The 25,567-nt window shown below is 46.3% G+C and overlaps 1 protein-coding gene, 2 long non-coding RNA genes and 1 other non-coding gene across 4 annotated transcripts; 2 read left to right on the forward strand and 2 right to left on the reverse strand.

Annotated features, from left to right (window-relative positions):
- Positions 1-1,126: 1,126 nt before the first annotated feature.
- Positions 1,127-13,085, reverse strand: ASF1B (anti-silencing function 1B histone chaperone). The gene is made up of 4 exons (XM_043466918.1): positions 12,683-13,085; positions 5,711-5,826; positions 3,229-3,405; positions 1,127-2,323 (listed from the first exon to the last, which is right to left on the reverse strand). Exons 1-4 carry the CDS (start codon positions 12,789-12,791, stop codon positions 2,117-2,119), a joined length of 609 nt encoding a protein of 202 aa, XP_043322853.1. The 5' UTR covers positions 12,792-13,085; the 3' UTR covers positions 1,127-2,116.
- TRNAG-UCC lies at positions 2,955-3,027 on the reverse strand. Its single transcript has one exon. It is a non-coding gene; the product is annotated as a tRNA-Gly (tRNA).
- On the forward strand, positions 4,617-5,481 carry LOC122440549. The gene is made up of 3 exons (XR_006269120.1): positions 4,617-4,666; positions 4,944-5,072; positions 5,239-5,481. It is a non-coding gene; the product is annotated as an uncharacterized LOC122440549 (long non-coding RNA).
- Positions 13,086-13,443: 358 nt separating the features above from the next.
- On the forward strand, positions 13,444-14,114 carry LOC122440552. Its single transcript, XR_006269122.1, has 2 exons — positions 13,444-13,542; positions 13,892-14,114. It is a non-coding gene; the product is annotated as an uncharacterized LOC122440552 (long non-coding RNA).
- The last annotated feature ends 11,453 nt before the right edge of the window (positions 14,115-25,567 follow it).

Below are 25,567 nucleotides of genomic sequence, written 5' to 3' on the forward strand. Positions count from 1 at the left end.
ATCGTTTACCAGCTGGAAAGCCCCTCTTCCTTCAGGGTCCCCTTTAAATACAGACAGCCGTGAGGACGGTCAGTTTCCCACCGCCACGTTTGTGACATTCGGGGCTGGCTCAGTCTATGCTGGGCTGGGGGTGGGGTGCTGCCTTGTACGTTGCAGAGCGTTCAGCAGTATCCCCACCCCGTGCCGGTAGAGCCTCCCATTCCTCTGCTACCTGTGACAACTAAAACCATCTCTCCCATGCTAAGTCGCTTCAGTTGTGTCCAACTCTGTGCAACCCTGTCGACTGGAACCCTTCAGGCTCCTCTGTCCATGGGATCTTCCAGGCAAGGATATTGGAGTGGGTTGCCATTTCCTTCTCTAGGGGATCTTCCTGAGGGAGAGATTGAACCCTCATCTCTTAAGTCTCCTGCATTGGCAGGCGGGTTCTTTTACCACTAGTGCCACCTGCCACCAAAACCATCTCTAGACATTGTTAAGTGTGCCCTGGTTGGGGGCAAAACTGCTGCCCAGTTGAAACCGAGGTAGAGGAAAGCCCAAATAGGTGATGCCAGGGGCAGGGGACTGGATGAGCTAGCCCCCCCTCAGCTTGGGGAGATTGGTCTCAGGTCTACAAGCCAACTGGCTGCTCTGAGTCTGGACTGGTATGATCTGAACACCCCACCCAGCAGCCGTCTAGATCCATGCTCCTAAGTCCACCATAGTTTCAGGGAGAGAAGTCTGGGTTTTCCTGTGAATTATGGGGAAATGGCTCACCACTTCACCTGGGGATGTGGAGTTACAAAGTAAGTTTAAGTAAAATTTAATACAAGTATTGATATGTGGGCCCTCAGAGAGCAATGTTAATTTCTTCTGGTGGGTCAAGGTCATGACAAGTCTGAAAAATCACTGGTTATGCTCTATCTGCAGAACAGCTGGGTTGCTTAAATTTTGAAAGCCCCTTCCTGGACCTCAGTCTGGAGTACAACTATGACAAGACTATAAAAAGAAGCTGAGTAAGGGAGAAAGGGGCAGTCAACCTACTGGTTGAGGCAAGAGGCTGCACCCCCCCCCCTCCCCCACAACGCTCCCATTATGAAGAGAGACAGACAAAACTGCCTCCACCTACTGGAGACAAAAGCAGAAAGAGTCTAGATGAAGTGCTTTTTATTTTCAGACCAACCAAACATTTACTATAAAAACCTTTAATACACAAACTGCAATCACAACAGCATCCACGTAGCAGCGAGGGAATAGGGGTGAGGGTGAGGAGCATGGCAGGGGAAGGAAGGTTTTCAGGGTCCCTACTGCTTCCCTGGTCTGCACTGTGGCCTGAGAACACGGGGTCTTGGCAGAGTGCAGATCAAGGCAGCCAGAAGCAGAGGGGTCCTGACACCAATACTGAGACAGACTGAGAAAAGCAGGCCCCTCCAACACGCCATTGTCTCCAAGGGGCAGCCTCCAGGGAAAGCCAGATCCAGTTGGGAGGCAAGAGGAAGGTGGCTGTGACCCAAAGAAGAGTCAACCATCTTAGCATCCTGCTGATCACCTTTTTGGGAACAGAGTTTTCCAGAGGGCTACTGAATTGAAAAGACTTAAAAAAATCATTCTGGCAAAAGGACAGAAATTGTGTCCGAGTTTGGGGACTCCAGGCAGCTGGGTGGATCTGTGCAGATGGTTGGGAAGGGAAATGAATGGCAGAGCCTTTGGCCCAACAGGGTCGGAGCCTTGCCAGGCATTGACCAGAAAGCCTCAAGGCAGGCCAGGGAGGTCTGTGGGAAAAGTTTTGGGTCAGTGGCACTCCTGGGACGACGGTGGCACAATGACCCGCAGGTGGAGCTTATAGTGTGTGCAGAAGAGAGAAAGGACGCTCCGAAAGAATTAAGAACTGAAGTACCAGGTTCTTTCAGGCCTGGGCAGTAGAGGGGAGATGACCCTCTGGGCCAGGGCTAGGAGAGACCGGAAGCCCGTTCCTTCCTGAGGGCCAAGTGTGACTGGCCTGGATATAGCTGATGGCCCCAAAGTCCTCCATATGCCCTTCCCGATGCTCTCCGGGAGGCCTGGCTGCCCCTTCCAGATGTGCCAGGAGAGACTGGCCGTGGTCCCAGCTGGGCCCAAGTAGGGCCTTGGAGTCCCACAGTTAGATGCAGTCCATGGAGTTCTCAGGGAGGAGGCCCGGGATGCAGCCGGGGAGACCCAAGCCCTTGATGGGGGTGCAGCTGAGGGGGAGACTGCAGCCCAGGGCGGAGTCCTGGTTCTCTATGGCCTCCAGCCTGTCCATGTTGTTGTCCCAGTTGATGTGGAAGCGGGTCACCCGGGGGTTTGAGGCCAAGATGTTCCGCTGGAGCTGGGGCGGGAAAAGGAACACCAACGCTTGTTAGCATGCCTTCGTATTCCTCCCACAAAACAGTGCGCTTTCAGACCCCCTCCCAGAGCCCAGGAAGAGCCGACTTTGCTTACTTATTCCATTAGCATCAACAATGTGTGTACAACTCCGGGGAATGCCTGTACACCATGACTTAGGGCTGGGGCCTATCTAATCTTAATTTTATCATTATTATTTTTTTCTTAATATATATTTTATTGACGTATAGTTGACTTACAATGTTTCAGGTGCACAGCAAGGGGATTCAGTTATACACATATATTTCAGACTATTTTCCATTATAGGTTATTATAAGGTATTGACTATAGTTCCCTGTGCCATATACAGTAAACCTTTGCTGCTTGTAGCATATCTCTTTTTTTAAAATTGGAAATCTAGTATTCTATTCATACTAAGTCAAACAAGTGGAATTAAAATGTCATAAATTTTTTAGTTAGGCAAAAATTCATAAGTTTTCTAAAAATATATACATTACATATACTATATATATATACACACACACAAGCTTTTCTACTACATTTGATAAAGGCTTGAGAAAGAATATATTATTGTTTTTATTTTGGCCATACTGCCGTGGCATGCAGGATCTTATTTCCCCAACTAGGGATCGAACCCATGGCCCCTGCATTGGAAGTGCAGAGTCTTAACCACTGGACCGTCAGGGAAGTCCTGGGGCCTATCTAATCTTGATTCTGTGAGGCAAAGTTCTGAGAAACAAAGATCTTTCTCTCTCTTGTTCTAGCCTGGTGCTGTGAGAGCTGAGCACCACTTAATAAGTGACCTTGGCTCCCAATTCCAAGGACTCAACTACCCCCAAGTGCAAAGGACCACCTGTCTGAAGCAGGAAGTGTGAAGAAGAGCCCTACCTGAGAGAAGTCTGGTTTCAGGGGCGGGTTCTCGCGCAGCTCGGGGCTGAGGTACTCATTGTTGACATAGTAGCCGACTCGGATGAACTCCTGTCCATGGTAGGTGCAGGTGATGAGGACCACGGTCACTCCCACGGCATCGGTCTCCGGGATGAGGGATGGGTTGGGGGCATCCGCCTGGGGAAACACATACTGGGCTTGAGTACTGACGGTCTCGTCTTATCTGGTAATATGATTCTCAAGCAATGTGTATTTACACGGCCAAAAGGGTGGTCTCTGCTCTGAGGAGTTTTCAGTTGAGGGGGGAAGACAGAACCATCATACCAATGCCTGTAAAGCGCTGAATGGGGCAGATGCCATCAAGGAGAGGTATACAGCGTCCAGGAGGAATGTAATAAGCGAGGGGGCTGTTGTTGTGTAGTTGCTTAGTTGTGTCTGACTCTTTTGCCACCCCCTGGACTGTTAGCCCGCCTGGCTCCTCTGTCCATGGGATTTCCCAGGCAAGAATGCTGGAGTGGGATGCTGTTTCCTTCTCCAGGGGATCTTCCCAACCCAGGGATCGAACTTGCGTCTCCTGCATTGGTAGAGGGATTCTTTACCACTGAGACACCTGAGAATCAAGGTGGAGAGTGGTATAAAATGAGGCTGAAGGGGTAAGCAGGTAAGTATCAGTGAATTAAAGGCTTCGGAAAGGCTGAGGATGTTTAGCAGGAGATAGGTGTGGCATTGCTCATTCCATCTGAAAATCTGACTCTGGAGGGAAGTGCAGCTGCAATAGGAAAAGAGCTAAGTGGGAGTCGGGAGACCAGGCAGGGGGCTATAGAAGTCATCCTGGAGAGAGGACAGTGGCTTAGACCAGGCCTTAGAGAAGGACAGAAGTGGACAGATTTCCGGGGGTGTTGCTAAGGACAGGACCGGCTATACAACTGGTGCAAAAGGAGAGTAACACAACATCAAACCGTAGGGCCTCAGCCTAAGAATTAGTTGTTTCAGCCAGTGATGGCAGAACATTACAGCAAGTGTGGGGCCCGTGTGACTGCATGGTCACATGCCCAAGAAGCTGGCCCTGCTGCGGGGTAGAGTAGATGGGGCTGGCCAGTGGGTGGAGTAGAGGTGGGCAACGAGTTAGGTGATGGGACGAGGTTGCTGAGATTGGGGCAGGAATGGCCAGGATTAGGTAAATGGATTTGAGCCCTGGCTCTTAAACTTTACTGTGCCTAGGAATCATAGGAATCTCCATTTCTGACAACCCCTGTGATGCTGGATTGTTGTTTAGTTTCTAAGTTGTATCCAATTCTTCTGTGACTCTACGGACTGTGGTCTGCCAGGCTGCTCTGTCCATGGGATTTCCCAGGCAAGATTACTGAGTGGGCTGCTGTTTCCTGCTCCAGGGGATCTTTCCCACCCAGGGATCGAACCTGCGTCTCCTGCACTGCAGGTGGGTTCTTTACCCCTGAGCCACCGGGGAAGCCCGTGATGCTGGATTAGAGCCACTTACAAGCTACACTGGATCCTCATTATTCACACATTCCATATTTGAAAATTCGACTGTTCGCTCAAATTTATTTGTAACCCCCAAATCAACATTTGGGGGCTTTCACAGTCATTGAAGGACACGGACAGACAGCGCACAGGTGGGATCTGAGTGTGCCTGTTCCTAGTTGAGGCAGAGCGAGGTAATCTCAGACTAAACGTATTTTTTTTGCCATTTCTAGGCCACAGTTTCTGCATTTTTGTGGGTAATTTTGCTGTTTAAAAAGGCCCTAAACATGGTGCTGAGTGAGGGCTGCCGTGTTCCTAACAGCAAGAAGGGATGTACCTTACAGAGAAAACACATGTGTTAGGTAAGCTTTGCTCAGGCATGAGTTAGAGTCCTGTGGGCCATGCGTTCACTGTGAATAAATCCAAAATAAGGTGTCTTTAAATAGAAAAACACATAAAACAAGATTATGTATTGACTAGTTGACAAAAATGTTGACTTGCAGAAACTTAACACTGTATTTCCTCTAGGGCAGGGATTCCCAACCTCCCGGATCTAATGCCTGATGATATCTGAGGTGGAGCTGATAATAGAAATAAAGGGCACAATAAATGTAATGTGCTTGAATCATCCTGAAACCATCCCCCCACCTCTCTGGGTCCATGGAAAAGTCGTCTTCCCAGAAATCAGTGCCTGGTGCCAAAAAGGCTGGGGACAGCTGCTCCAGGGGCAGTGGTTTGGGATTCATTAATTCTGTGTCCACAGTAACTTTACAGAACAGAACTCCCGTGAGTAACAAGAATCAGCTGTAAATTGGTGGCTCATTGTAACAGCTATGACGTAATAGAGATGGGAGATGTCTGAACTACCTTTGAGAGGTCAGACAGTGCTTGAGAGCTGAGCCAGGATCTGAACCTGAATTTGGACCAATGAACCATCTGTGTGCTTGTGTATCAGAGAGGAGTTTCTGGGTGTCAGGGCCCAAGGCCAAGTCTTTCTTACCTGAAAGACGAACATGTGTCTCCCTGCCGGGACGGGGCCAACCAGTACTGAGTCTAGGATTTGATCAAACTCCTCGCTTTCGGCTGAGCCAACATAAATGATCTTCCACTCCAGGTCTGCAAGGATACAGGGTGTTAGGAATGGAAATCATTTAACAGCAAGAAAGCTGGGGAAGGCCCTTCTTGTGGTAGTTTTGCATCGGTCCTTAATACATTGGTAGATCTTAATTCTCAAAGGACACCTGACATCCACTGGAGGTAACCTGCCAAGGTTTGAATCCCCATTCTGTCTTGTGACCTTGAGAAATTCCTTAACCTCTCCATACCTCAGTTTCTGCATCTGTAAAATGGGGAAAACCTGGGAGGGTTGCTGTGAATAATAAAATCTATTAAAAAAAATTTTTTTTTAAAAATTTTAATAAACAACACCTGACATCCACTGGGCACCCAGTGCCAGGCACTGCATTGCTGGTCACCAGGGCAGGCACGAAGCTCTATTTCCAGTGGGGAAATTTCTTCTGTGGGCCTAGCTTGGCCAGGTGACCTTGACTCTGCACCTCCAGGGCAACGCAGGCCTCTCAGAGCCTGAGGGTGAACCATATGGCAGAGGCTGAATTAAGGGGCACGTGACGGAGGCTCGGAGACATACTGAGGAGGGAAGAGCAGGGAGCTGGGACAGGAGGCAGCATCCTCTTTCACACACAGGGCCTGGTGCCACCGAACTGAGTAGATCCCTCGACAACTGGGGCAGGGCGGCGGGTTGCAATCTGGTCAGAGAGCCAGCCAGCAGGAAGGGGAGATGAGGTTGCTGGGGGAGCCGGCCAGTCCCCGGGTCCTCCAGATCCAACACCAAGTCACACCTGCTCTCGGACCTTCGGGTGACAGTGACTCAGTCCACAAACGTGGCACCCTAAGGCCATCCTGAACCCCAACTCTCTGGATCCCCTTCCAGTTGGGGGACCCCCATTCCTGGCTCTCTTCTGGCCAGATAAAAGAAAAAGCGCTCCATGAGACCCCACCCGTCAAACACAGGAAATTCCCAGTGACTGAGGGCTCTGGCAAGAGGGCCAAGTGTATCAGGGGCAAGGTCACGCTAGTACAGGGAAATCTGGCCGGGGACCTGAAACTTATTTTAGGTTCTTTGAAATTACACAACCTACGGGCTCCAGCAGCCGGGGCAGAAATTTCACAAGCTGTGATTTTCACAGGAAGCACACTGTCTTAGAAACTGCCCTGTTCCTTGGTCTAATGTCCCACCAGAGCACCCAACTTTGATGCCTTTTAAAGAGAATATTTATTTATTTGCCTGCACCGGGTCTTAGTTGTGGCCTGCAAACTCTTTGTTGTGGCATGTGGGATCTAGTTCCCTGACCAGGGATCGAACTTGGGCCCCCTGCATTGGTAGCTCGGAGTCTTGGCTACTGGACCACTAGGGAAGTCCTTCTAAAATGACTTGGCCCTTCAGGCAGTGTGGACATCACATGCCTTTAAGAGGGCTCATCCTAGGAAATGAATTGGAGAGCATTTTCCCAAAGGAACACATGTCTTCCTGAGACAGTTCCTAGCTGAAACGTTATTGTTTCTGCTTTTAAAACGCACATAGGTAAATTAGAAACACCTGTCATTTGAATTGACTGTTTACTCTGAGGGAGAGGGCAGCTGAATGAGGGTAGGGCTGAGAACGGATAAGGTCACCCCCATGTCTATAAGTGGTGCTACTGGTAAAGAATCTGTCTGTCAATGCAGGAGACGAAAGAGACCGGGATCTGATCCCTGGGTCGGGAAGATCCCCTGGAGAAGGAAATGACACCCCACTCCAGGATTCTTGCCTGAAAATTCCATGGGCAGAAAAGCCTGGAGGGGCCCAGTCCATGAGGCCGCAAAGAGCTGGACATGACTGAGCGATTGCGCACATATCTACAAGGGCCTGAGAAGTCTCCCCTCCGACTATTATTTCCATTTTCCCTGACGTGTTTGTGAGGAGGAGGGGGAATGGCATCTCATAATCCTTAGACCCCTGTTCCTTAGTAATCTGATCGTGTCCTAAATCTAATTTAAACTCGTGGCAGTCTCTTTTTTAACTTTTATTTTATTTTTGGCTTTGCCACACAGCATGTGGGATCTTAGTTCCCCAACCAAGGATTGAACTCTGAGCACCCGGTATTGGAAGCTCAGCATCTCAGCTCTGGAAGCCCCAGAGCACCCAACTTTGGAGGCACAGCAATGCCGGGCCACGACCATGGAGGTCGGTCACCTGAGCTCCACGCCCTTCCCCGATACACTGGTTTCCTGTCCTTTCACAGCTGACACCCGGCCTCCTACTCAGGGACCCTGGCAGGCCTACAGGATGTGGGTGCCATTTGACTGAACTGGGCTTCAGTCAAACTCCAGTTTCTTATTTGCAGGAAGGAGTTAGTTAAGCTTACTGATTTATTTTTGCTACAAGTAGTGACACAACCGGAAATAACATGTTTTTGGATGAACAGAAAACAAGCTAGCCCTGTTCTCACTTTTCTGACACAGTTCTATCATTTGGTATCTTTCCTTCTGGCCACCTTCCCCATCATCAGTGGAGTCACATACGTGTGTACTTAACTAATGTGTTGCATATGTGCTCAGTGGCTAAGCTGTGTCCGACTGTTGTGACCCCATGGGCTGTAGCCCTCCAGGCTCCTCTGTCCATGGGATTCTCCAGGCAAGAAAATTGCAGTGGGCTGCCATTTCCTCCTCTGGGAGATCTTCCCAACCAAGGATCAAACCTGAGTCTCCTGCATTGGCAGGCAGATTCTTTACCACTGAGCCACCTGGGAAGCCTAACTAATGTGCTGAGGGTGGATACAAAAGGGAGACTTTCATAGAGTAGGCCCTGGTGTATGTGAATGTTGGCACTCAATGTTGAAGGCACTCAGCTTTCAACATTGTTGGCAACGGAGTTCCCTGGTTGCCTAGTGGTTAGGATTCCCGTCTTCCGCTGCTGTGGCCCGGTTGTCAGCGAAATGAGATCCCAAATTTGGCATGGAATGGCAAAAACCCCAAAACACCTGTTGGCAAAACCTAAACAAGACTGTGTGGGTGCAGACTGGAAGAGAGAAACGCAGGTGGTCAGGCGAATGGGTTGAAATGGTTCTCAGTACTCAGGTCAGAAAGAAACCAGAGAATTAACCAAGGACGACAATACTCACTCAGGAATTAAGGAGCTGAGGGACCTCCCTAGTGGTCCAGTGGCTAACACTCCGAGCTCCCAATGCAGCAGGCCCACGTTCAATCCCTGGTCAGGGAACTAGATCCCACATGCTGCTAATAAGAGTTCGCATGTCACAACTAAAGAGATTCTGCATGCTGTGACTAAGACCCGGTGCAGTCAAATAAATAAATAAATATTAAAAAATAATAAGAGTTAAGGAGTTGATAAAATCACCTATGGAAGACAGAAGATGATTGAAACAAGGACCTACAAATTGGAATTGCCTCTTAAGCAGAGGCATCCTGAAGTGACTTCACTTTTTTGAATGAGAGGTGGGGACGTCAATCACAAACAGCACAAATTCACTCCTACTGAATATGAGATAAGGTTGCACACGTATAACGAATGCCTAGCCTTCCAAGTAATTCCAAGGGCAAATGGATTCCACTGTTTTGTCTTTATGCCTTAACTTTATCATCTAACCACTGCACAAAATGCTCCTCCACTATGTATGAAAACAAAATCCAGACCAATGATATGATGAAAAACGTAAAAAAAATTATGGTAGTTGAACCAGCTGGAGAATCTGTTTCCTGCCCCCTCAAAAAACACAAACAGGACTACCCTGGTGGCACAGTAGATAAGAATCCACCTGCAGTGCAGGAGACACGGGTTCCATCCCTGGTCCAGGATGATCCCAACATGTCTCAGAATAACTAGCTCCCCGCGCCACAACTACTGAGCCCATGTGCCACAGCGACTGAAGTTTGCTCATCTTAGAGCCCACGCTCCACAACAAGAGAAGCCTCCTGCAATAAGACACCCAAGTACCACAACGAAGAGTAGCCCCTGCTCACCACAACTAGAGAAAGCCCAAGTGCAGCAATGAAGACCCATCATAGCCAAACACACACACACACAAACCCCCCAAACAATCAAAAAACAACAAAACAACCCCAACCCCAACAACTTATCTAGTAGGCCTTTTTCTGTTTATCACTTTCCTTTTGTTCATAATATAGATGAACCTTGGCCTGACTACAGCGTGTTACGTGTGGGTCAGATAATCTGGCTCTAAGACTTGTTCAGGCAGTATCTCATGAATCTCTCAACTAAACTGGGGGAAAACACACCCAATGTATTGAATATAGACCCAGGCCTTGGATGCGTCTATTTCCAGATGCTGCTGAGGAGGAGAGACAGAGAGAGTCAAAGGGGTTCAGAGCCCTTGAGCAATGGCTCAGACTGGGGGCTGGGTGTTCAGACCTTCAGTTGCCAGGTAATAAGGCTGACTGAGACTTTCTCCAGAATCTAAGAGACTTCTAAGCCAGGCCTACTCCATCTGTTTGGGAGGCAGGAGAGAAATCCTCTTTGCTTTGTGGGAAGAGGCAGAAAGCAAGCTGACAGGTCAGAGTGAAGCACAGCCCTAAAGGTAGAACCAGAGAGTCTAGACTTCCAGTCCATAGTTGGCTTTCCAACTGGAATTCCTCTGAGCAAAAGCTTTACTGTCCAGGTATAATTAATAATAGGACCCCATTGCCCTCTTCTGTCCTGTTTATGTCCCACTTCTAAAATAGTGGGTGCATTCTTTTCCAGTATATAGCAAAGATAAAGAACCGTGGACTCAGAACTCAGAGACAAGACCTAGTGTTAATAATTCTACACACCAGCTGTGTGACCTTGGAAAAGTCATTTTGTTTCCATTAAAAAATAATGACCTTGCGGACAGAAAGAACTGTCTTTAGGGATTTCCCTGGTGGTCCAGTGGTTAAGAATCCACCTGCCAAAACAGGGGATATGGGTTTGATCCCTGGCCCGGGAAGATCTTACATGCTGTGGAGCAACTACTCCTGAGCGCTACAACTACTGAAGCCTGCTCACCTAGAGCCTGTGCCCCTCAACAAGAGAAGCCACCGCAGCAAGAAGTCCAATGCACCACAACGAAGAGCAGTCACTGCTCACCCCAACTAGAGAAAGCCTGAGCAAAGCACCGAAGATCCAGCTCAGCCAATAATAAATAAATCTTAAATAAAATACAACACAAATTAAAAAAAAAAAAATACAACACAAATAAAAAACAATGACCAGCAGGTTGACTTTAGACTCTCCTGATTCTATAAACAGATTAGTAAAGTAACAGGGCAGGAGCTTTGCAGGAATGAAAGTACTAGATAATGACCATGCAACCATTTTTAAATGCCAGGAGCACAAACAGACTGATTGAAACCTGATCTCCTGCCATCTGGGAACTATGAATCCCTTCAACTATTAGCTCCTTACATCTCCTGGCTTTAAAATTAAATCTTATTCCACAGGGTCATTCTACACTTTATTTATTTATTTACACCCCGCCTTGTTCCAGAAAGGATTTAACTGGGCATATTCTATAGTTAGTCATAAGTAAAATGACTCCTTGATTTAAAAAGGAGAGAAAGCAGGGACTGATCCAATGGCCCCACCCAAGCACACCAACATCGAAACTCTTCAACCCCATGCTAGTTGGAGAAGCCCATTTGCAGGCAAACCACCCACCGACCACCGAGAGGTGCTAGTTAGAACAGCCTGGCCTTCCAGATCACTACCTCCTTAAAGGCCGTCTCTTCTCTTTTAACCACCAAGTGGAGAAGAGATCTAATGGAAGTACTTCCTCCTGAAAGTGGTGCCAAGACTAGCTGAACGACCTTAGATCTTCCGGTTTTTATAGACCTTTACTTGAAAGGTCTTTTACTCTCTGTGGCTCCCGCCTTCTCATCTGTGAGATGAGAGCCATGTCCGCCTTTTGTCACAGGGATGAATAAGCACATCTGTGAAAGCGCCTTGGAAAAGATGCACAAAAGGCTGTGACCTCCCAGATTGAAGCCAAACATCACCATGGCTCGGCCTGGCACACCCAACCCCACACCGTGCAAGTCGAGGTCAGGCCATCAAAAGTGTTGCAAGCTTCGCTGCAGTGGGTCAGCAGGAATCCAGCAGGCCAACAGTAGGAACCAGCTAACGTCTGCCTGGCCATGCCACTCCTCAGATCTGAGTGTGTTCATTGAAGCCCACAGTCAGGGAGGAGGACGGAGGAGGAGCTGGGGAGACCAGATTATCCTCGAACACTGGAGCAGGAAGCCAGGTCATGCCTCTCTTGAGGGAGTAGAGGGTTGGGGCCAGACTAAGGAGGGAAGCCAGGTTCTAGGGTATGTGTTTTGAGGTAGAAAACAAGGTGTGTGTGTGGGGGGTTGGGGTTAAGTATCAGCAGGTAGGAGATATTATGGGAAGACAAATGGGGCGATAAGGATGCGTGAGGTCTTGCCAGAGAGGGAGGATATTCACAGGTAAAATGGGGGAGGAGGCTGCGGTTTTCATATGGGACATGGGAGGGGGCTAGAGCTTAAGATCTCCACAGGAAAAGAGTGAGGTGGGAGTGTCTCACCACAGGGGAGAGGGGATTGGTGGGGGAGGCTGGGTGGCTGGAATGGTAGTCTGCCCATACAGAAATAGAAGATGGGGAGGCTGAGGTCTCTACATAGAAAACAGGTGCTCAGGAGGAACGTCCCAGGCGAAAGAGGGGGATGAAATGGTCTCCATTAGGGGAAAAGAGGAGTAACCATGGGGGTGGGGTGGGATGGGGGTAGTCTCCAAGCGGGGGTTGGGGCTGGTGGGCGGGCTTTGGTTCAAGGGAGCTCGCGGTTGGGGGAGGGGGAGAAGGGGGGTGTGTTTGGCAGGGTTGGCCTCAGGGTTGTCTGCAAAGGGAGGTCGGGGTTAGCTCAGGGGAGTGGGGTCTCCACAAGGGCCCAATCTCACCGTCTGCCAGGGCCTCATTGCACTCAAAGCTGATCTCGAACCGGAAAGGGCTGTGGAAAGGGCTCGGATTCTCCAGCACCGCCACGTTCAATACTGACACTTTAGCCATCGCCTCGTCGGGTCGCGGCTGAGGCCAGAGCTGGGGCCGAGCCCGCGGCTGGGTCCTGTTGGGTCAGCGGAGAAGCTTAGCCCAAATCCGCTCCCGCCTCCTCTGACCGCGATCTGAAGTGCGTATCTAGTCCGCGCGCCTCCTTCAAATAGCCGGCTCTCACCCTACGGCCAATCACCGTCAACGCTCCAGGAATGCGCGAGCGCTTCCTCAGCCAATCCTGGAGCGCCGGTCGGCGCGCGCCGAGACTCCCGGGACCAATCCGTGGAGCTCCATCTCAGGGATAAGCGAGGGAGGCGGGACCGTCTCTAGGCTTCTTTGGTGTCCGCGGGGAACCAATCCCCAGAGTCTCCGACTCGGATGTCAAGGCGGGATGGGCGGGGTCAGAGCGCCTGGCTCTTCTTGGCCAATCCCGAGGGTCCCCGCACCAGCGTGGTCCGCGATTAGCCCCGCCTTTCCGGGAGACCCTTCCAGCTGCGGGCAGCGCAGTCAACCGCCGAGTGGTGGCGCACAGCGCTCGCTTAAGCGGGAAGGAAGGGAGGCGCTGGACTTGCAGTGATTGGCAGGCAGAAATGGGGCGGAGATAAGGCAGGTTTTCTGAGAGATTATTGGCTGAATTGGCTGCGGGGGCGGGAGAAGAGAAGACTCGGCCGGGGATTCGTGGAAGTGGAGCGGAAGTCGACCGCTTAAGCTGTTGAGAAGAGTGTGAAGAGAAAGGGGCATCGTTTGCGGCCTCGGCGTCTGTCAGCAGGTGAGCGTTGCCGGAAGTTTCTCTAAGGGGCTCCTGGCCCCGCAGGCCCAGCAGCCTGGGAGTCCGTTGTGAACGTTGTGAACGTTTAACTCACCCTTGAGGGGAGACGGTGCCGCGGTAACGCGGCGCTCTGGGGCCCGGGACCCGGTCGGGCCTGGTTCGAATCAGGGTCTTACTCGAGAGCCTCTGGGGAGGTTTCGGGTGCACGGCCCTGAATGGGATTTCGAATCCGGCCTCTGCCACGCACCACCCGAGGCCTCGTTTCCTTGCTCATTGAACGGGGTCATGAAAATTTACTGGCCTGACTTATGACTACATAATACATCTAGAAACTTCTCTCCACTCCCAGGCGTAGGCGGGACCACCGTCGCCACCTGTCTGGAAGACTCGAGGGGCCTCCGCACTCCCTCGCTCCGCTTCCACCGACGGCAACAAACCTAATCTTATACTTTCCTTTAGTAACCACGTTAAAAAATAAATATATATTTTAATATGTTAAACTTAATGTAGTATAGCCACAATATCATTTCAACATGTGATCGGTATTAAAATAAACACGAACCTGAGGTATCTTTTATTTTGTTACTTAGTACTAACGGTTTGAAGACCTGTGTGTTTTACACGTTACACCACATCTGTGATCTGGACGCTACGTTTTCACCGGAAATAGTTGAGGTTTCATAAAACTTAAGAGTTGAAAGGGAGATTCACATGCCCAGTGTTTCCCAGCATACGTTAAAATTTCACTTGAACCCAGTCTCATGTCGGTGATAAATTGAGATATTAATTGATGAAAGTTAAGCGACGTGGAATGTTCTGTTTCACAGTGGCACTAGCCACATTCAGGTGCTTGTGATCCCCTGTGGCTTCCGGTATTGGATAGCCAATACCAACTTCAGCCAAACTGACCTTTTTGTTTCATAAAATCTGCCATGACACCCCCCACCTCTTTTCTGGTGCCTCCTTGTTATTCAGGTCTCTCCTCAGATGTCTTCTGGGAGAATCCAAGAGCCCCCTGAACAGCATTCAGATTCGTAGAACATAAGCCTGAACGGTACATTTCAAGCCACTAGCATTTCTTATCCATCCTTTGTAGCCTCATGATGCTCAGAATATTTTCTCTCTCTTTTTTTTTTTGTATCTCCATCTCAAGTAGGGTTAAAAAGATTTTTTTCCCCCTTGAAACAATTTGGCTGCAGGAAAATTCCCATTATGATTGGCTCTGGGTTCTTGGCAGTCATTGGGCATCCTTAGGAATTTTTGTGACAAGAAGATCAAATTTTCAAATTATTTCCAAATGTAATTCAGTTGCTTATAAATATGAAATTTGATGAAGTTGTTTTGTTTTCTAGATATTAAACAGTTATTCATTACAACTTTGTAGTTTTCTTTCTGCATCGTGGAAGTTTTTTTCCTTTATCCTCAGCCCCAACCTTTTCATAGCCCCTGAAAAGTTCATCAGTCACAAGCATTATGTCTCTGTCTATAATGTCTTCTCCCTACAGCTGGCTGAATAATCTTCAGTTGTAAACCAGATCATGTCATTACTCTGCTTAAAACCTTCAAAGGCTTATCATACTTAGGATGAAACTTAAGATCTTCACTGTGGCTTAGGAGGCCCTGCACAGTGGCCTCAACTGACCTCATCTTGCCAGCCTCCCTCTTGTCACCACTCCCAAGCCCTGCTGGCTTTATTTCCTGTCTTTCAACACACCAAACTTTATTCCTGCTGCATGGCTTTGCACTTGCTGTTCCCTCTGCCTGGAATGTGTTTCCTTTAGATAATTGGCTGTCTCATTCTCATCATTTATGGTTCACCTCAGGTGTCTCTCCAGAAGAAGCCTTCTTGGACCACCCTAGTTAAACTAGACTTTCATTAATCACGAAAGCCTGCTTATTAGGAGCACTTACCAGAATCTGTAGATATGTTGAATTTTTTTTTGGCTCTGCTGCATGGATTGTGGGATCTCAGTTCCTTGACTGGGGATTGAACCTGGGCCACAGCAGTGAAAGCCCCAAATCCTAACCACTAGACCACCAGGGAACTCGTATCATCCCTCAGTAGATTGAAAGCTGGTTGTGGACAGTGATCCCACCTGTCTCATACAGACCTCTCAATGTATTTCCAGAGCTTGGCATAGGACCTCACATGTGGGAAGTTTCCAGTAGATTGTTTTTAAAAAAGAATAAATCCATATAAAGGGCTTACATGATAACCTGGAGTGTGAAAAGTACTTCATAAACAAGAAACATTAGCAGTGCATAGTCATCATTTTTCTTAATATTTCAGGTATACTCACTCAAAAAAGAATAAGAAATGCTATAACAAAGTACATTTTTACTCCTTACCCAGCTTAAGAAGTAAAACATTAGGGATGCAATTGAAAGGCCTTATATATCCCTGCCTCAAACCTGTTCCTCCCCTTTTTTCACATGTAACTATAATCTTGGATTTAGTGTTTATTTTTCTGTACATGCTTGTACATCTTTAATAGGTGTCTTTAAACTGTATATAGTATTGTATGTCACGTTCTGCAACTTTATAGAAATGCTGCTGCTGCAAAGTCTGGGGAAAACCAGGCACAAGCTTCCACAAGGCCTTTCCTGGTGAAGTCACAAGGGACTCCCTGAGTTCCTACAGCAGAGTTGTGACAACGTGTGAAATGTCTACCAGGAATGCTCAGTACCCAGGGTACTTGGGGCAGGAGGGGGCTGATCCAAGTTTCAAACTTCAGACTCCAGAAGGAAAGCAGTTGTGGACACAAACCACATTGTTTGTACAGTTTAGGCACAATGAGCCACTTGTATCATTTAGGGAGTGGTGGGCGCTCTCCATTCACTTCAGTCACTTCAATCGTGTCTGACTCTTTGCGATCCTGTGGACTGTAGCCCACCAGGCTCCTCTGTCCACAGGATTCCCCAGGCAAGAATATTAGAGTGGGTTGCCATGCCCTCCTCCAAGGGATCTTCTGGCCCAGAGATCAAAACTGCGTCTCCTGCATTGGCAGGCAGAGTTCTTTACTACTAGCACCACCTGGGAAGCCCTACAGAAGGGATAGCTGTACACAAAAGAGTTAACTGTATCAGACCTGAGACCCCTGTCCTTAGAAAGGCCTATTTGCAAGGTTGGTCCTGCCTGGTGTATAGGAATTTGGATTTCAGGAGTGTTCCCACCACTCCCTAAATGATACAAGTGGCTTGTGGTGCCTAAACTGTATGAACAATGTGGTTTGTGTCCAACACCTGCTTTCCTTCTGGAGTCTTGAAGTTTGAAACTTGATCAGCCCCCTCCTGCCCCAGGTACCCTGGGTACTGGGCTTTCCTGGTAGACATTTCACACGTGTTGTCACAACTCTGCTGTAGGAACTTGGGGAGTCCCTTGTGACTTCACCAGGAAAGGACTTGTACCTGGTTTTCTCCAGACTTTGCCCCATGCACCTTTGCTCTTGGCCGATTTTGCTTTGTGTCCTTTTACAGTAAGAAATCATCGCCTGGGAAATTCCCTGGCGGTCCAGTCATTAGGACTCTGTGGTTCTGTTGCAGAGGGCATGGTTTCAGTCCCTGGTCAGGGAACAAAGATCCCACATGCTGCATGGTGCAGCCAAAAACAAAAACTCAAACAAAATCATACCTTGAGTAGGCTAGATGCTAAATTCTATGAATCCTCCTCATGAATCATAGAAGCTAGGGGTTATCTTAGGGACCCCCAATGCAGTGTCATACCAGACTTACCCCATCACGGCTGGAATTAAGGGGAGGAAGAGCAAGGGCACAACATTTAAGGAGACACATACCCTCCAAGTCACACAAGTGCCAAACTGTACTTGCATGACTGAAGGCGAGTGCCTCCTAAAATTTTCACTCTAGACACCTAGCTTCCCTCTGGTGCCAGCCCTGCCTTCTGAAGCTTGCTTTTTTTTGGTCAATCATAATACTTTTAAGATGTATTTGTGGCACATGTATAGCTCCAGTCATTTATTTTCCCTGCTGTATCGCTGTGCTGTGTGATGTGGTAGCCATTAGCCATGTGTGGCTATTTTTTTTCCAGTTAATCAAAATTAAATGAAAAATTTAACTCCCTGGTTACTTCACCACACTTCGTGTGTTTAATAGACACCATGGCTTGTGGCTGCCACATTAGACAACTCCAATAAAGAATGCCTGCGTGATCACAGAAAGTTTTGTTAGACAGAATTTACTTATCCATCCACCTCTTGCTTGTTATTTAAGCTGTTTCCACTTTTCTGTTTTTTTCTTAAATTTAAAAAATTTACTTATGTTTGGCTGTGCTGGGTCATGTTGCTGTGCTTGCTTTTCTCTAGCTGTGACAAGCAGGGGCTACCCTCTAGTTGCGATGCATGGGCTTCTTACCGCGGTGGCGTCTCTTGTTGCAGAGCACAGGCTCTAGGGTTCACAGGCTTCAGTAGTTTCGGCTCCTGGGCTCTAGAGGACAGGCTCAATATTTGTGGCACATGGACTTCGTTGCTCCTCGTCATGTGGGATCTTCCCGGACCAGGGATCCTAACCCGTGTCTCCTACATTGGCAGGTGGATTCTTTACCACAGAGCCACCAGGGAAGCCCAGTTTCCAGTCTTCTACTCTTACAAACAGCACTATAGTGTTCATTGTTGTGCACGGCTCTTGGTGTACACATGCAGGAGTTTCCCTAGGATGCATACTTAGGAGATGATTTGCTGAGTTTGGGGACTATTCAGCTTGACTAGATCTTGCCAGTGTGTTCTTCAAAATGACGGATCCGGTTCTCAACTCCTGCCAACAAAGTTGGTGTTGCTGTGTCCTTATCACACTTGCTGTTGTCAGACTTTTACATACTTGTCCTTATGATGGGTGTTAATTACTGGTTTCAGTTTGCATTACCCTGATTAACAAAAGAAATTGAAATTTTTTCAAATTTGTTGACTATTTGCTTTCCATGAATTGCCTGCTCATATCTTTGTCCATTTTCTTGCTGGGTTGTCTTCATTTTACTGAGTGCAGGACTTCTTATAAGTGAGGTGTGCCTTTTTGTTGGTATGGTGTCTTTTTCTATTTTAAACAATGTTTATTTGGCTGCACTGGGTCTTAGTTCTCTCTAGTTGTGGCTCACAGGCTTAGTTGCTCTGAGGCATGTGGGATATTGGTCCCCAGCTGGGGATCAAACCCAAATCCCCTGCGTTGCAAGGCAGATTCTTAACCCCTGGACTGCCAGAGAAGTTGCTCTATGGTGTCTACTGATGTTCAGAATTTATTATTAATGTCATCATCATCATTATTTTAATGTTATCAGAATTATAAATCTACTTACAGTTTGTGTTTTTTGTGTCTTGCTTAAGAAATCTTACTCTGAGGTCAATAAGATATCTTACTGTATTTCTTCTGGAAGTTCTACTTTTCATATTCTACTTTTTATGAAATATTTTCATATTTCATATTCATATTTAGGTTAAAAAAACTGGAATTTATTTTTGTTTATGATGTGAGGTAGGTTTAATTTTCAGATGGATAACCAGTTGTTCCAGCTTCAGCTCCATTTATTGAGTAGTCCAGTGGTTCTCAAAATACAGTCCCTTGGGGATCCCTAAGAACCTTTTAGGGAATCCATGAGATAAACTGTTTTCATAATATTCTAAAGCATTATTTGCCTTTTTCATTTGTGCTGTGTTGTCTGTGCACTGTTGATACAAAAGCAGCAGTTAGTAAACCCGCGGGCCGCTTCCAGGAATCAGTGCAGCGTCACTGTATTGTGTAGTGGTCCTTATTGTACTCCTCACCACGTCACACACACTCAGTGTTGAAACAATTTTACTGAAGAATGTCCTTGAATTGTGTTAAAGCTTAGCCCTACAGCAGGTCTGCCTAATATTCTGGGTGGTGAAATGGAGCATTTGCATAGAGTACTTCTGTTGCATGCTGGAGAAGGACGGTAAGGAGGTAATGCACTTGTCCAGTTTGAGTGGAGGTGGAACTGCCTTCTTTTTCCATGAACACCATTTTTACTGAATAATCACTGATTATTATTCAGATTAGGATATTGGCCATGTATCTTCTCAGAAATGAATGAAGTGAGTTGTCACTAGGAGGAAGATTGATAGTGTGTTGTCAGTGATAATATTTGCGCTTTTAAGCAAAACAGACATTTGGGAAGCTTTTATTCATAACCGTGAGCCTGGTAACATATATATATATATATATATATATATGGCTGCTCTGGGTCTTAGTTAGTTGGGGCACATGGGATATTCAGTCATCATTGTGGCATGTAGGATCTTTAGTTGCGGCATGTGGGACCTAGTTCCCTGACCAGAGATTGAACCCAGGCTCTATTTGGAGCATGGAATCTTAGCCACTGGACCACCAGGGAAGTCCCCAACTTTTCAATATTTGAAGGCTTTCCTGATGAGATCAGTGGTGATACAATTAACATATATTTTAAAAATACTGTATAGTGAAATATAGCAACTCAGCATATTTTCCTAAAGACCAATGCATGATGTTACAAAATCAGTCATAAAAGATCGAAATTTGTAAAACAGAGCAATGAGTTCCAGTGTAACAGTGTGAAAAGTTTATTGATACAGTTTCATACTCTACATTGTAACTAACTTTAATACACCACCACTTGTTGAGTTTCGCTATAGTAACCAAGTAAAATATCCCAAATTAGTTGAAGAGGCTATAATACTCCTCCCTTTTCCAACTGTATGTCTTTGTTAGGCTGGCTTTTCTTCATATACTTCAGCCAGAACAGCATACTGCAACAGATTGACTGTGGAGACCTATGTGAGAATCCAGCTCTTTCATTACACTAGAGGGTAGGAGCGTTACAGAAATGAAAAGCAGTGCCATTCTTTTCACTACCTGTGTTTTAAAAATATATAGTTAATTTTTATTAAAATAGGTTATTTTAACATTTAAAAGATTCATTAGCTAATTTAAATATTTTAAATTTTTCTAAGTTTTAATTTCCAATTTAGTAAACATAAATAGATATAATCTCTAGTCCCATAAAGAACAGCTCATTAGGGTCCTCATTAATTTTTTTAAATTAATTTTTTAGAGCAGTTTTACGTTCATGACAGATTTTTCACATCCCCTTCCGCCTCACACATGCATAGCATCCCCCACCATTAACATCCACCACTGAAGTGGTAAATTTGTTACAATTGATGAACCTATACTGACACATCACTATCACCTAAATGTACAACTTACAGAAAGGTTCACTGTTGGTGTACATTCTATGAACTTCAACAAATGTGTGACATATATTCATCATTATAAATCATACAGAGTACAGAGTATCTTTACTGCCCTAAAAATCCTCTGTGCTCCTCCCAGACATCCCCCTCCCTACCATTATTTTTTTTTTTTTTCCTACCATTATTTTTAAAATAAGTTTTTAAAAGAGTGAAGGGAGCTCAAGACCAGAAAATATCAGATCCTCTGGATCAATCCATCCTTTTTCTAGTGATTTGTAATCTCTGCCTAGAGCAAGTTTCCATCTAGCCACAGGTCTCTTCCCTCAGATTTTTTGTCTCTTCTCCTGCCAACACCCCATTGTGCAAAATATTAACACACTATAACCAGTCTTGGGAAGGCTAGTTCCCCACCTAGTTCATTTGTGTTGGTTATCCTTGGCCTTTCTTCCTACATAGAAAGTGGGACACACAAATACTTTTTCCTGTTGCAAAAGTAATATATGTGTAATGCAAACAGTTTTTAAAATAGAGTTGCAAGAAAGTTAAAGTTACCTCTGTTAATATTCTGATGTTTAGCTTTATATTCTGCATATGTTTTACATTTATACACACACAGACAGTTTCATATTTGTATATACACACTTTTTGTATATTCATGCCATCACAACAAAAGTAAAGTCATACTTTATCTTGTTTTTACATATAGGTTTTTACCCTTAGGATTATTATGAATATATTTTCACACCATTTAGTGTTCTTCTACATTATCATTTTGAATGGCCGCATGGTGTTCTGTTTATGGATGTGCATTATTCACATAACAGTTCTCTGTGCTGAAATTTTAGATTATCTAGTGTTTCACTCTTAGAAGCTTTGTTGCAGCGAAGCTTCTTGTCGCACTCTTCATGCACTTGGGCGTTTCCTTAGGATCAGTTCCCAGGAGAGGACTGGTTGGCTTAAAGTGAGGGCTTCAGTTGTGAGAAGCTGGGATCACTTGGACAGAGGCAGAGGGTGGTAGAAAACAGTGGGCAGGACAGATAGAAGAGTCGTGATTACAAGAGTTTTCATCAAGGAGAGGCCCAGTGACGTAGGAAGGGATATAAGTGGGAGCAGGTCCTGTCATCGCAGCTTGTTGCCGTGACTCAGATGTTTGAAAAGGTGAGCGAGGAGCAGAATAAGCCTGAGGAGTGACTTCCCTGGGGACCCTGCAGTTCAGAACCCATCTGCCAATGCGCAGGACACAGGTTTGGTGTCTGGTCCAGGAAGATTCCATATGCCACAGGGCAGCTAAGCCCAGGCACTGCAACTACTGAAGCCCATGTGCTCTAGAGCCCATGCTCTGCAATAGAAGAAGCCACGAGAAAGCCTGTGTACCACAACTAGAGCGTAGCCCCCGCTCACTGCAACTAAAGAAGGCCCATGTGCAATAACGAAGACCCAGTGCAGCCAAAAATAAAGAAGAATAATGTATCTCAGGGAACTCAAACAGGGGCTCTGTATCAACCTAGAGGGGGCAGATGGGAGGGAGGTGCAAGAGGGAGGGGACATATGTATACCGGTGGCTGATTCCCTGTAGTTCAAACGGTAAAGAATCTGCCTGCAATGCAGGAGACCAGGGTTCGACCCCTGGGTCGGGAAGATCCTCTGGAAAAGGGAATGGCAATCCACTCCAGTGTTCTTGCCTAGAGAATCCCATGGACAGAGAAGCCTGCAGGCTACAGTCTGTGGGATCGCAGAGTCAGACACGACTGAGCGACTAACACACAACACATGGCTGATTCATGTTGAGGTTTGACAGAAAACAACAAAATTCTGTAAAGCATCTATCCTTCAATTAAAAAATAAAAGAAAAAGAATAAACCTGACGATATTGTGGGGATAAAAGGGTAGCCTCAGCCTAGCACCTCTAGACCTTCCCAAGAGTTCATGGGGGAGAGGAGGTTTTCTCAACGGCAGAGGCTCCAGTGCTTTCAGTCCTTTGGGAATCTGAGAGAATCCTCCATTGCTCTGCATCAGGGCCTTCCCTCTAGCTTAACTCACATGAGTCCACTCTGGATAGTCTTCTAACATACTGGCTACGTAGGGACCATCAGGGTGTGGCACAGTTTGTGGGCATCTCTGATGTGGGGAGCCCATATAGTCCGGCCCCGTAGTGTGTGCCTAGTGGGCTTGGCAGGAAGTGTGTGTGGTGGGGGGCGGCTGGGCAACTGCAGCTGAGTGCAGACAACCCTAGATGCAGCCCCTGGGGTCAGAAGACCGAGATGGAGGCCTGGTCGAACTTTCTTTTATTAGCCAGGTGAACATCGGTGTGTTCTTAAACCTTTCTGGGCTTCAGCTTCTGCAGGTGTAAAATGGAGCGAAGTAAAACCTGTCTCATTGGGTGGTTGGAAGGATTAAATTGGACAGTATGCGTAAGGTGTCTACAGGGTGTGGGCACTCTGAACTGCTTTGTAATCTTGAGTAAGTCATTTAATCATTCTTCACTTCAGTTTCCTCATCTGATGTGTGGGGATAATAATATATATCTTATGATCATTAAGATGAAATGTAGCAAAGACCTTTGAAAGGAGTCTCAACATCAGTGTTATTGTTCCTGGGCACGTGCATATGGTTGCCCCCAGTATGGAAGGGTGCCAGTAACAAGCCCTGGGGGTCACAGGTTGTCAGGCACAGCAGGTTTCACTGCATGTGCGGAGCAAGAAGTCGTGTGTGCCGTGCTGGGAGAGTAAAGGGCAAAAAGGTAGAAGAACTGGCCTTGTGGTAGAATCTCGTTTTATGCCAGGATTACATTTCAAAGAGCATGAGGTCAGAATCATATATAATTAAGTTTAACTATGCTTAAATCTCCCGAATTTGCTTACAGAGCATCTCTCAGTAAGTCCAGTAGAACTAGTTCTTCGTCAGCATAAGATATCGTTGGGCACCAGCTAAACTGTTGAACTTAGGTTTCAGGGCCAGGCTGAGCTAACATCAGCATCACACAGAACAGTGTGTGGAAGCTGAGAGCTGCTGAGGGAGGGGTTTTAACTTATCTCAGGCCTACTCTGGGTCTGATGCTCAATTCAGCTTTATGTCTTTTAACAAAGATTCATTGAGCACCTCCAGTGTGTCAGACACTGTGCTAAACAGTAGGAAACAGCAGTGAAAAGAAAAAGACCCTTATGCGTTATATTCTTGGGCTTATCTTGTGGCTCAGTTGGTAAAGCATCTGCCTGCAATCTTCCCTGGGTTGGGAAGATCCCTAGAGAAGGGAAAGGCTACCCACTCCAGTATTCTGGCCTGGAGAATTCCATGGACTGTATAGTCCATGGGGTCGCAAAGAATCGGAAGTGACTTGTGCATTATATTCTAGTGTGGGAGGTGGGGAGGCAGACAATAAACAAGCAAAAAAGATAGTTTGTGAGATGGGAGACAAAGCAAGACAGGGGTTAGGAAATTCTGAAGCAACAATTGCCATTTAAATGGAGTAGCCTGGTAAGGCCTGCTGGGAAGCTCTGATTTTTATATGCCCTGCCAGCATATAAAAATATGCTGTAAATTAATACATATTTTGTGTGTTATATGTATTATATCCTGTATTCTTACAGTAAAGTAAGCTATAGAAAAGAAACTATTACAATCATAAGGAAGAGAAAATGCATTTATAATACTGTACTATATTTATCAATACCATAAGTTTACCTCATCTGTCTACAAGATGAATTGTCTCTCAGTACCTACATCAGTGTTTTCTTATATAATACAAAAAACACTGTAGATGTTACGCATATTCCTAACACTGGACATCAAAAATGAAATTAGGTAACTGTGAAAAAGAAATTCGTTTTTATTTACAGGTATAATGCTTCACACATTGGTAATGAAGAAGCAGCAATGATTGCTTTATGGGAGCCTTGTGTGGTCTGTGGCGCCCATGTATGGTCTGTAAGTCTGGAAGTTTTGATAAGTTTTAACTTCAACTTTTTATAATCAATATGTATATATTTTATGATTGTTGTTTAGTCACTAAATCACATCCAGCTCTTCTATGACTGCATGGACTGTAGACTGCCATGCTCCTCTGTCCAGGTGATTTCCCAGGCAAGAATACTGGAGTAGGTTACCATTTCCTTCTCCAAGGGATCTTCCAACCCAAGGATTGACCCAGGGTCTTCTGCATTGGCTGATGGTTTCTTTACTACTGAGTCACCTGGAAAGCCTGCATTTTATAGTAATAAATGATAAAATAGTATCTATATATATTTTATGCATTTATGACATACCTTTCTTAATTTTTTAAATATGTCTAGGCTATACCTTTAACCAATTGTTGCAAATCTCCAAAAATGTTTCCAATGTACTTATTTAAAAAAAAAAAATCCTCATCTGAGTGGACCTGTGTGGTGGTGTGTTGCTCAACGGTCAACTGTATTTAAAACCATGAAATGGGATGAGATCTTCCAGGGAGTGAGTGTGGGTAAAGGTCCAAGGCTGAACCCTTGGGCCTGTCAACATTAAGAAGTCAGGAGATGAGAGGGAACCAGTGTGGAGACTGGGAAGGAGTAGCTGGGGAGAGGAATGGCGGAGGGTGGCACCCCAGATGCCTGTGTTGAGGACAGATGGGCATGGAGAGAGGTTCTTGCGCTGTTTGGTCATTTCCATCTCTGAACACTGGCTGCTATATTTGAGAAAGTGAAATACACATGATGCCATTGCACTGTGCTGTCACGATAAAAAATGCACCACTCCGGTAATGTGTGGGAGTCTAGGAATGGCAGCTGGAATCACACATGGCACAGTGTATGGTTCCTGGGCTTGGCTCTTAACATGGCCTGTGGACAGAGGTC

The sequence above is a fragment of the Cervus canadensis genome, chromosome 4 (assembly GCF_019320065.1).
Source record: "Cervus canadensis isolate Bull #8, Minnesota chromosome 4, ASM1932006v1, whole genome shotgun sequence".
Taxonomy (NCBI): domain Eukaryota; kingdom Metazoa; phylum Chordata; class Mammalia; order Artiodactyla; family Cervidae; genus Cervus; species Cervus canadensis.